A 12,601-nucleotide genomic window follows, 5' to 3' on the forward strand; every position below is an offset into this window, starting at 1 on the left:
AGATAAAGACAAAACAAAAAGCCTGTTTCACATGCTCGGAAATACAAGGAAAACGTGGAAGATGTGAGATAGCGAGATTTGTATGAATGTTGAAGTCTCTATCTGCAACGGGAAAGCTCATTTTAGCGATTGTTGTGCAGGACAGAATCCAAACAAATTTGTTGGAGCAATGTGCTCGTCCGCTCTTCAGGAAATATCTAACCTAGAATTAATCAAACACTGGAAAATCTAATCTATAATTCCTTGATTTGAAAGTCATGTTTATTCATCACAGTGAAATGGAATGTACCTCATTGCATTTGGCAGTCACTACAGATTTTAAAAAAGTTGGTAAAAAGTGGACTGGCCTGCTGACTGGAATACTATTGATGAATATGCGAGAAGAAGGGGGTGACAAACCTTATATTGTTCGTGAAACAACCCGTGAGAAGATTATCAATTGACAGTATCATATGATTCGCTATGTTGCTGTTGTGAAAGAAGATGTGAACAAGAAACCAGTCAGGTGGCTAAGACCGAGGGAGGTGGTGCAGTGGTTAGCACACTGGACTCGCAATTGGGAGAACGACGATGCAGACCAGTATCTGAGAACAGAGATTAAGGTTTTCCGTGACTTCCCTAAATCGCTCCAAGCAAAAGCTGGAGTGTTCCATTTCAAACGGCACGGCCGATTTCCTTCCCCATCCTTAACACAATCCGAGCTTGTTCACTGTCTCTAATGACCTTGATGTCGATGGGACGTTAAATCTAATCTTCCTTCCTTCTTCGGATGGGAATGTCGTAAATCAGCGTCCATTTGTTACGCGATTTAAAGAAAACTTTGAAGAAGAGTTTAGAGCTCATAACTCTAATAAGAAAACAAGAAAAATCAACAAGTTCTCACTGTCAAGCACTTTGTGCATGCCCGTCCTGCCTGTAACAAAGGAAAGTTACGACGATGTGATGTCCCTGTTCAGAATAGTGCTTCCCATACAGTACAGTGAAGATTAAAAATTCCAAAAACTTTCAAACGCATTCCTTCAATAACAACTATTTTACGTTATCTCGTTGTTGTACTAAAATAGAGATAAGGGTTTACCAAAGGGATAGAATATCCTATGGAATTTAATTTTCGCATTTTATCTTTCCCTTTCTACCATACTGCTTGTCTCATAGCCCACGGCATAGAGCTTCGGCTTGGTGTAAGTTCTTTGGTTTAGCTGGTGTCAGTGTAGCAACCTTGTCAGTGTGTATCCAGCTGCAACCTCGTGATTTTGCGGAAATTTGTGTGTGACATTCTCGTGGTAATTTATAAGCGTTTATAAATTGCAAACAAGAATAAGTGAAAAAATTGTTTCGGAAGTAAATTAACACGGTATTTCATTTATATTACAATAACAACTGAGTTGTTGACGGCGTGTGAATGTTGTAATTTTTCAGGTTATGTTCATAACAGCCAAATACCTGATTTATTAGTGGTTGCTATTTTTGGCCTGTCCGGTAAAGTCGCTACGTGTATTTTCATAAAATAAACGGTTGAGATTATGACGTGTTGTCAGGAGCAGTTTGCCTATGCAGGGATTTCCGTCATGTATTTCGTGACTGACGGGAAAAGGCGGACAGTGAAGTTCAAACATTCGCTATGTTATTGCGGTTATTTTAAGTGTAATAATTTTCGTGATGATAATTTCTGTGATCTGATGTAGACATAGAGCGGCGCCAGATTGTAGTGCTAACGTAAGCATTTTTTTAATTCGTGGTTTGAGCAAGTTCGCATGAAAGGAAATGATGTAATTATGTTGAATTTTGTTAGTCTTCACTGTGCTTTGATTATTCGTGTCGTTGTATTCGTCTAATCATGTGTAAATACCAGTTTGTTGGAATGTGTAGGTTTTAATGGACTTCTGTATAAGAATACTTTAATTTAGGAACTGGCGAAATAAGAGGTACAAATTAACTGTAATTCGTCAAACATAAAGCATTGCATGTCATCAGAACTCAGTAGATAACTCATCATAGTTACAGTTAGTAGGAAGTAGTTTCAGTAAACCAGTTTCGTAAGAAAAAAAACTCACCAGTGTTTAATCTTGATGGTAATCAAGAATGAGAGCTTCCGCATTGCAGTGTGCAATCTACGTTACATTTTTATGGTTTTCCTTAAAAGCAGGTTAAGATTCCAAAATGATGATGCTTATGGTAAATTGATTATACAACGGTGAATGAATACAGATGGAGAAAGTTTCAGTAATACCTATGTTGAATATGCATATTCATTGATAAACAAACAATCTGTATGTCCAGATTTTCATCATGTCCCTATTGGACTGAAATTAACACAACAAACAAAGTGTAGAATGAAATATTTGGTGTTATCCAGTATTTTCTCTTCGATCTATTGACTGCTTGAATTGTTTGTAATGTGCATGCACAAGAAAATACACATCTTCCAAAATTGCCACATAGGACAGTATCTATAAGCCAGTGTTACAAAGAAGCAGTAGCAACTGTAAATACTCCATTTCCAGTGCATGTTATTTTATGATTGTTCTCACCCAGTAGATGAGTGAAAATACTGCCTTTGAGCAATACCTCATGGTAAAAATGGAAACAGAGTGCACCTATTCTTATCTGATTGCTTTTCTTTTTCAGACTGTAGAACTGAAGCCATGGACCAGGACCCAACTATGTGGATAAAAAAAGAGGAAACAGATGAAGTAAAAACTGAGTTACACTCCCTGGTGAGTAGCTTACTCGTATTTCTTAACTGTGTTTCATTAATTTGTGTGTATAGTGTGTGAATACATACAATTCATGTCATATTGCTGGAAACATGAGTAATTGTGTTTACTAAAAAACTGATGAACATTCAGTCTTAAATATGACATGTTGCACAGTTTGAAATCAGCCTTGTATTAAACCTCAGATAGAATTGAGCAAGAGTTTCAATTTAATGTTCAGTAAACATGGAAAACCTTAATGCACAATCCAGTTACACTGATAAGGTGGTTGCCATAAAGTGGGTATATTCTGCTCTGATACACTTCGTTTAAATGACAACCTTAATGTGCAGCTTAAGAATAACTGACTATAGTGAATGTTAAGTGCCATTACATCTATAGATGGTATGGCTGCAGTTAATGCATTATTGCAGTGTATTGTGGTGTGGAGTGAGAATTGTCATTTATTTATTGATGACGTACAATAAGTTAGGCCTAATTGTAAATAACTTTAAAGTGACATTTGCATGGTCACCAACCTGAGAAGTATGTTTTGTAGTCTATTAACATTGAATATTACTATTAACTTTGAATATGTGAACAAAGTGTAAGTAGAACTGTCAACACTAAAGTTAAATTTCAGACAAATATCACCTGGAAGTGTAAATTGGTACACAGCCGGTAGGTGCAGAATGAATTTGTATGTTGGCAGCAGTTTTGATGAAGCCGTGGGGTTACATATTAAATATTGATAGGTTTGTTCATAATGACTTTCTACATTTGCTGCACATTGTTACACACATTGCTTGTGAAACTGGCAGAATGTTGCAGTTACTGCTGTCAATAATCTTACATATACATGTCACTTAAAATCTGATGTAGTGCAACTGTTCGTAGGGTATTTGGCTATCAGCAGGCAAACAAATTCACTTGGTCCCACTAATATTTTTATTCTGCCAACCAGAACTGAGGGTCCTGACACAATCACACAAACTACTTGTCAACTATCTGTGCTGAACAAGTCTGTTTCAACATCCATCTTGGGTGCAACTGCAGAAGTACTGTGATAGCATTAATGCAGCATTTGTATTTGAATATATGTGAGTGTTTTATTATAGTTCGTACAAACTATGTGAGGCAATTCATTTGATGAGAAGTATCAGTGCAGTAGACCTAAACTATCACTGTGAGGAAATGATAAGAAAGTAAATTTACTAAATTTTATTAAATACAGTAAGAGTGGTTAGACCCAACATAGTTCAGGCTTTGGGTTTTACCCCCCACATAATGAGTGTTCGACATATAGAATGATATGTATGCACAACACACAGCATGTGAATGAAAAGCAATTTGAAGAATCATTCACCTTGGACCTGAACCACAGAACTATTCAAAGGCTACAAGGTTAAAATGGGGTTCTAGCCCCCCCTCGAAATATTGGTTGTGGTGACTGACCCATAGTGCAGCTCAAGGCCTAGCCTAGGTTGAAAGGTGGCAATGTGGGTGCGAGCTGACAAAGCCTAGAAATGTGAAAGTCAAATAAAGGATGTAGCAAATTGACCAGCAGCACAGCCTAATGTTTACTAAAAAATCCAAATGGTGCCTAGACTGTAACCTTTACCCACAATAAGTCTTCTCTTACAATGTGTGCTGAGTTAGTTGATGGACTGAACTTCCATATGATCTTAACAGATGCATGTAGACATTATCTCAATGGAAAGCCACCTTTGCCAAATTAATTAAAACTTAATTTTTGATTGTGTATAGTTTGGGCATGAGGACATGCTGGAAAGTATTGGCTCAAAATTTTTATTTGAAAATTATTGAAGCATTTTAATTAAAACAAACTTAACATTTAACATATTTATTCTTCGTGTTTGTATGTTTATATCAAACATAGTCACCCTGGCACTGAACCCTTTCTCTCAATGAGACACCAGGTTGTTGGTGTCATTACTGTAGAATGTTTGATTTTCTTGGTAGCTCCACAGCCTCACCTCTGCTCACAGCAATTCATCACTATTATCCTTGAAGGTGTTCTTTAGGTTTTGGAAACAGTTGAAAATTCATTGAATCAAGCCAGGACACTATGGTGGATGATCAATAATAATGAATCAAGGGTGTCACTTGCAGGTTGTGTATAGTCCGGCGTTGTCATGCTGAAGGAAAGGGTGCCCCATGTGTGTGTGAACTATTTGAATCAGTGCTCTGTTTTCTGAAGGTTTTCTCACATGTCGACATGGTTAAATAACACACCCATCTTACACACTGTAATTCAAAACTCTCCAGCGAGAGGGTCCTGCATATTCTCAGAAAAGTGGAAACATCAACAGAGTAATATGCGTGACAAGTAATACTTTAACTGATATAAAGAACAGAATAAAAACTTTGGAGGCATTATTTTCTGATAGGCCCTTGTAATAAGTTGATGCATTTCACAATTGCCTCGAATGTTGCAGAATGGTTCCCTTGGCATTGCCCAGCCTCCATTTGGAAGTCATAATACTAAATCCATATACACATCAGCCAAAACATTGTGACCACCGATTTGCTATCAATATAAACTCATCCAGGCAATAGCACCTAACCTTGTCTTCTAGTCAGACACGCACGGTGCATGGATTATCAATGAGCATGCTGACCGGGTGTAAAATAGGGACTGCGCACAATCTATCTTAGTCTGACCGAGAGCAGATTTTGATGGCTGGAAGGCTTGGCAGGAGCATTTTGGAAGCTGCACAGCTTGTTGGCTGTTTGAGGAGTGTTGTCGCAGTTGTCTTCAACACAGGGTGAAATAAAGGTTAAACCATGCCCAGACATTATGGGGTTGGGCAAGCACCTGTCATGACAGATGGTAGACATCATAGGTTGGGCAGACTGTTAAAACAAGACAGGCAGCAAACTATGGTGTAACTAACATCAGACTTTAATGCTTGGCAGAGTACAAGTGTGTCTGAATGCACAATGCTCAAAACACTCATAATGATGAGTCTGTTTAGCTGATGACCCACGAATGTGCCAGTGTTAATGCCATGACATCAACAACTTCAACTGAAATAGACAGGTAACTATTGGTGCTGGATTTGGCACAATGGCAGACCACTGCATGGTCCTGCCTTTGTGAGGGTACGGTTCCTTTACTCCTGTACTGGCAGGACCTCCATTATACTCCAGGAAAAGACCATGTGGGCACCCATGGGTTCACTGGAGCTCGTACAAGGCACTATGTTAGAAAAGGAGTATTGTGAACTGGTTGCAAACCACATCCACCTCTTACGTTGTCATTGCGATCTTCAGTCCTGAGACTGGTTTAATGCAGCTCTCCATGCTACTCTATCCTGTGCAAGCTTCTTCATCTCTGAGTAACTGCTGCAACCCACATCCTCCTGAATCTGTTTAGTGTATTCATGCCTTGGTCTCCCACTATGATTTTTACCCTCCGAACTTACCTTCAATACTAAATTGGTGATCCTTTGCAACCTCATTACATGTCCTCGCAACTGATCCCTTCTTCTAGTAAAGTTGTGCCACAAATTGCTCTCCTCCCCAATTCTATTCGGTACCACCTCATTAATTACATGATCTACCCATCTGATCTTCAGCGTTCTTCTGTAGCACCATGTTTCGGAAGCTTCTCTTCTTGTCTAAACACTTTATTATCCATGTTTCAATTCCATACATGGATACACTCCATACAAATACTTTCTGAAAAGACTTCCTGACCCATACGTTTATACTCCATGTTAATATATATCTCTTGGACAGAAAGGCTTCTCTTGGCATTGCCAATCTACATTTTATATCCTCTCTGCTACGACCATCATCAGTTATTTTGCCCCCCAGACAGTGAAACTCATCCACTACTTTTAAGTGTCTCGTTTCCTAATCTAATTCCGTAAGCATCATCTGATTTAATTTGACTACGTTCCATCATCCTCACTTTGCTTTAGTTGATGTTCATCTTATATCCTCCTTCCAAGACACCGTCCATTATGTTCAAGTGCTCTTGCAGGTCCTTTGCTGACTGACAGAATTACGTCCTCCGCAAACCTCGAAGTTTTTATTTCTTCCCCTTGGATTTTAATTCCTACTTCAAATTTTTCTTTTGTTTCCTTTACTGCTTGCTCAAGATACAGATTAAACAACATCAGGGATAGGCTACAACCCTGTCTCACTCCCTTCCCAACCACTGCTACCCTTACATGCCCCTCGACTCTGCCATACAAATTATAAATAGCCTTCTGCTCCCTGCATTCGATGAGTGCCACCTTTGGAATTTGGAAGACAGTATTCCATTCAATATTGTCAAAAGCTTTTTCTAAGTCTACAAATGCTGAAAATGTAAGTAAATATTGCCTCAAGTTTTCCGAAATTTCTATGAAATCCAAACTTATCTTCCCCGAGGTCTGCATCTACTGGTTTTTTCATTTGTCTGCAAAGAATTCGTGTTAGTGTTTTGCACCTGTGACTTATTAAACTGATAGTTTGGTAATTTTCGGACCTGTCAGCACCTGTGCCCTTTGGGATTGGAATTATTATATTCTTCTTGAAGTCTGATGGTATTTCGTTTGTCTCCTACATCTTGCTCACCAGATGGTAGAGTTTTGTCAAGGCTGGCTCTCCCAAGGCTATCAGTAGTTCTAATGGATGCTGTCTACTCCCAGGGCCTTGTTTCAATTTAGGTCTTTTAGTGCTCTGTCAAACTCATCACGCAGGATCATATTTCCCATTTCATCCTCATCTACGTCCTCTTCCATTTCCATAATATTGCCTATAAGTACATTGTCCTTGTAGAGACCTTCTATATACTCCTTTCAGCTTTTTGCCTTCCCTTCTTTGCTTGGAACTGGTTTTCCACCTGAGCTCTTGATACTCTTACGTGGTTCTCTTTTCTCCAAAGGTCTCTTCAATTTTCCTGTAGGCAGTATCTATTTTGCCCCTAGTCATATGGACTCCACATCCTTAAATTTGCTCTGTACCCATCCCTGTTTTGCCATTTTGCATTTCCTGTCGATATCATTTTTGAGATGTTCATATTCCTTTCTGGCTGCTTCATTTACTGCATTTTTATATTTTCCCCTTTCATCAATTAAATTCCATCTCTCTTCTGTTACCCAAGGATTTCTACTAGCCCTCGTCTTTTACCTACTTGATCGTCTGCTGCCTTCACTATTTCATCTCTCAAAGCTACCCTTTCCTCTTCTACTGTATCTCTTTCCCATATTCCTGTCAATGGTGTCCTAATGCCCTCTGAAACTCTGCACAGCCTCTGATTCTTTTAGTTTATCCAGATCCCATCTCCTAAAATTCCTACCATTTTGCAGTTCCTTCAGTTTCAATATACAGTTCACAACCAATGAATTGCGGTCGGAGTCCACATCTGCCCCTGGAAATGTCTTACAGTTTAAAACCTGATTCCTAAATCTCTGTCTTACCAATGCATAATCTATCTAAAACCTTCCAGTGTCTCAAGACCTCTTCCATGTGTTCAACCTTCTGTCATGATTCTTTAACGAAGTGTTAGCTACACTATGTGATCAAAAGTATCTGGACCCCAGGCTGAAAATGACTGAAAATTTCGTGGTGCCCTCCATCGGTAATGCTGGAATTCAATATGATGTTCGTCCACCCTTTGCATTGATGACAGTGTCTACGTTTGTGGGCATATGTTCAGTCAGGTGCTGGAATGTTTCTTGGGTAATGGCAGCCAATTTTTCACAGAATGCTGCACTGAGAAGAGGTATCAATGTTGGTCAGTGAGGCTTGGCACAACATCGGCATTCCAAAACTTCCCAAGGATGTCGTATAGGATTCGGGTCAGGACTCCATGAAGGCCACTTCATTACAGGAATGTTATTGTCATGTAACGACTCCACCACAGGCCGTGCATCATGAATAGGTGATCGATTGTGTTGAAAGGTACAATTGCTGTCCCCAAATTGCTCTTCAACAGTTGGGAGCAAGAAGGTGCTTAAAACATCAATGTAGGCGTTGTGCTGTGATAGTGCCGCACAAAACAATAGGCGGTGCAAGCCCCTCCATGAAAAACACGAAACCAAGTTAGGCTAAGTTTCCTTTAATTTACATCTGTGGTCACAAATGTTTTGTTAACAGATTACCGGTTTCGGTCTATAATGACCATCATCAGATCTGCAGCACAAAATGGGAAAAACATAAATACTCGCAGATTGTCTACAGCTTAAAAAACAATAAAAAGACCATAATGAAAAGTACTACTGACATATTTCTGCATTTTAAATATGAAGAGGCATACCTGTTTCATAAAAACAAAGTCCTAATGTACTGCAGCCATAGTGACATCGTCAAATGTTAAATGTGGAATCAGCACCAGCATCATCAAATACATACAAATAACATCACATGCACGAGTCATGTTGTCAGTAGTGCTACTGTTTAAAACAAGCTGCTGTACAGTAGCCACAAGATGTTTGTGTTGTAAGGTCACCAGATGTCACTAATGTCGGCATACAGTAGTTTTCAATAATTAATTGAAACAGCAGAAATAAAGAGGGAAGTCTGTAATAAGCTTATAATGTATAAAAGGCATTACAGTAATAAAAAGCAGTAAAAAAATGACATAAGTAATATTGTTAAAAAGAGGAAGAGTTAAGGAACAGTGGTTGACATGTGCTCAAGTGCCAATATTCTAGATAATGACGTTAATATTGAACACCAGTGAGAGTGCACCTGGTAATATTAAACAACCATAAAACAAATTGCTAAAGGAGCCACAAATGAAAGTAAACATAGTGCTGCACATAATTAGTGCCCTCTGTTAGCGCTAACGCCAGTATTCCGCACGGGTGGGAACTGGTTGGAGGAACATGATCGGCAGAGGGCCCTTCGTACCCTATGGCACTCCGTTGCAAGAAAATAATGATAAAATTCTGTAACAGTGGATGATCCACACTATCTGATTAATGCAGGCTATGAAATGAATAGGGAAGGAACAAGAAGATACTAGAGTCATGCGTAAAACATATGAAAACTAAGTAAATATGTGATGCACTCAATACTAGGTGAACTTATCAACACACCATATGTAACAGAGGCGTGCAGTGGTTAGAGTAAAACATTGTTAAGTAAAGCAAAGTAGGCACTGGGCACAATCATTTTGCCAGTTAAGCAGTTTAGTTGGTTCTCTGTTTTTTGCTTTATAAATTTCAAGCTCCTCTAACAAATTGAGTAGCTGCTCGACCATGAAATCCAAGTTTTCTCACCACTTGCCTGTCATAGTACTTGCAGTTGATCCTGATGCAGTGTGCAATGCCTGTCCATTGGTCTGGATAGATGTCTGCCTATTACACATTACAACCCTCTTTAAGTGTCGGCAGTATCGGTCAGTCGACAGACGAGATCGCCCTATTTGCTTTTGTGCTGTACATGTCCCTCCATGTTTCAACATCACTATCACATTGGAAACAGTGGACCAAGGGATGTTTAGGAGTGTGTAAATCTCACATACAGATGTATTACACAAGTGACACCCTATCACATGACCACATTCGAAGTCCATGAGTTACGCGGAGCACCCCATTCTGCTCTTTCATGACTACATAGGTCGCTGATGTGGAGTACCTTGCAGTAGGTGGCAGCACAATGCATCTATATGAGAAACTAATGTTTTTTGGGGTGTGTGGATACTTTCGAGCACAGTGTATGATGAAGTTATGTTCTGTGCAAAATTCTATCAGACGGCTTCCTCTTTCATTCCTTACCCACATTCCATATTCACCTACTACTTTTCCTTCTATTTTCCAACTATTGAATTCCACTCCCCCATGACTATTAAATTTTTGTCTCCCTTCACTATCTAAATAATTTTGTTTATCTCATCATACATTCCTTCTATTGTTTCATTATCCATGGAACTAGTTGGCATATAAATTTGTACTACTGTGGTAGGCATGGGCTTCATGTTCATCTTGACTACAATAATGCATTCGCTATGCTGTTTGTAGAAGCTTACCCACACTCCTTTTCTTTTATCCATTATTAAACCTACACCTCCATCACCCCTATTTCATTTTTATTTATAATTCTGTATTTATTTGACGAGAAGTCTTGTTCCTCATGCTGTTGAACTTCACTAATTCCCACTATATCTAGCTTTAACCTATCCATTTCCCTTTTTAAATTTTCTAACCTACCTGCCGAATTAAGAGATCTGACATTCCATGCACCAATCTGTAGAATGCCAGTTTTCTTTCTCCTGATAACAACTTGGTCCCGAGTTATCACCACCTGGAGATTTGAATGGGGGACTATTTTACCTCCAGAATATTTTACCCAAGAGGACGCCTTCACCATTTAATCACAAAGCTGTAGTTTCCCCTTGCTTTCACCTGCTTGCACTATCAGCACTGCAACACCATTCTGGTTAATGTTACAAGGCCAAATTAATCATTCATCCTGAAAGTTGCCCCTGCAACTACTGAAAAGGCTGCTGCCCATCCTTCAGCAACCACATGTTTGTCTGGCCTCCCAGCAGATACTCGTCCGTTGCAGTTTCACCTTTGTTACAGCTGTCTGTGTTGCTGAGCCACACAAGCCTCCCAACCAGTGACAAGATCCATGGTTCATGTTAGGTCCACCTCTTCATGATGATCATATTTTGCAATGGCAGTGGCATTTTTCATCAAAATTATGCACCATTTCACAAGGCCATGAGTGTGGTGGAATGGTTTGAGGAACACAGTGGTGAGTTCCAATTGATACGATGGTCACCCAATTTGCCAGCTCTGAACCTGATCGAACACATCTGGGATGTGATTTAACATAACGTGTGCCAACTACCTCAAATGATCTACCAAGGCCTAATTGCTTCCATGGCACAATGTCTTCCTGCTGTTATCTGTGCCAAAGGTGGACATACCAGCTTTTAGAGTGGTGATCATAACGTTGGGGCGGATCAGACTATGGCACTTACCATAATTGAAAGAAGATTGTTTTAGTGTAGTGATGGTGATAATGATAGTGGCACATAAAATTCGGCCAAACAGCACATGCCGCCCATGAGCCCTGCATGGCTCACCCTCCAGTCCAGCTTCAAGACACCGACTGCCTGTGAAATGCATTGCTTTTCCTTGCCACCCAGTGTGGCTCCACAACACCACTGGTGCCATGAGCTCCGAGCTGTGAGATGTGACATCTGGCTGGCACATGGGGCTGGAATTCAGAGACGGACCCCACCATATCTTAACATCCCCCGCCAAACCAAATTCCCCCTGCCCCGCCATTAAAAAGCCCTTTACATGTGACTCTCCTTCACCTGCGTAATAAGCACACGTGAGTCTTTACTTGTGCAGAAATTCAGAACCAGCTGGTTTGCCTGGCTCACCACCCTGGCAATCTCATAGGGTACAGAGAATTGAGGAGCCAGCTTGCTAGCGAACCTTAACTCTGCTTTTTGAGCAATATTAGGATTTTGGACTAACACTGTCCCCAACTTTTGCACTGAACTATTTAGTCCATGATTGTTGCATGGATAATTACCAGAATAGTCACCCTTCTGCTTGGAATGAGAAAAAAAAGAGAAGTTGTTCATAACAACTAATAGGTGCCTAACACCCACACATGTGGAAGTGGTCCTATATAATCAATAAAAAATTTATGCATCAGGTGTTTCTCATGTGTAGACTCTAAATGCCCCATGGGAGAATTCGGGTTGGGCTCAGCTCCCTTACAGCTCACACTCCCCCAACCAAATTCTGGATGTCCTTATACAGGGAAAACCAGGTGACATGTTGAACGATCTTCACCCCCACCAACCTCCAGTCTTTGTTATACAGGGAGGACCAGGCGATGTGTTGTCTGATCTTAACAGTTGTATAAATGCCCAAATGACTGCCCAAGAGGGTGTTACAGAAGTAATGAGCCAAAAC

The 12,601-nt window shown here is 39.9% G+C and overlaps 1 protein-coding gene across 7 annotated transcripts in view; it reads left to right on the forward strand.

The window, feature by feature from the left end:
- The first annotated feature begins 1,199 nt into the window (after positions 1 to 1,199).
- The window catches only part of LOC124720333 (zinc finger protein 726-like), a 326,530-nt gene continuing 315,128 nt past the window's right edge, over positions 1,200 to 12,601 (forward strand). For 5 of the 7 annotated variants that reach the window (XM_047245645.1, XM_047245649.1, XM_047245644.1 and 2 more), the window contains exons 1-2: positions 1,200 to 1,283; positions 2,629 to 2,717. In XM_047245645.1, coding sequence (XP_047101601.1) covers positions 2,646 to 2,717 — 72 coding nt within the window. In that variant the 5' untranslated portion in view covers positions 1,200 to 1,283; positions 2,629 to 2,645. Of the gene's footprint in view, positions 1,355 to 1,456; positions 1,717 to 2,628; positions 2,718 to 12,601 lie in introns of those variants that run through there. The other 2 variants (XM_047245646.1, XM_047245647.1) reach the window with 2 other exon arrangements.

This window comes from Schistocerca piceifrons, chromosome 11 (assembly GCF_021461385.2).
Source record: "Schistocerca piceifrons isolate TAMUIC-IGC-003096 chromosome 11, iqSchPice1.1, whole genome shotgun sequence".
NCBI lineage: Eukaryota > Metazoa > Arthropoda > Insecta > Orthoptera > Acrididae > Schistocerca > Schistocerca piceifrons.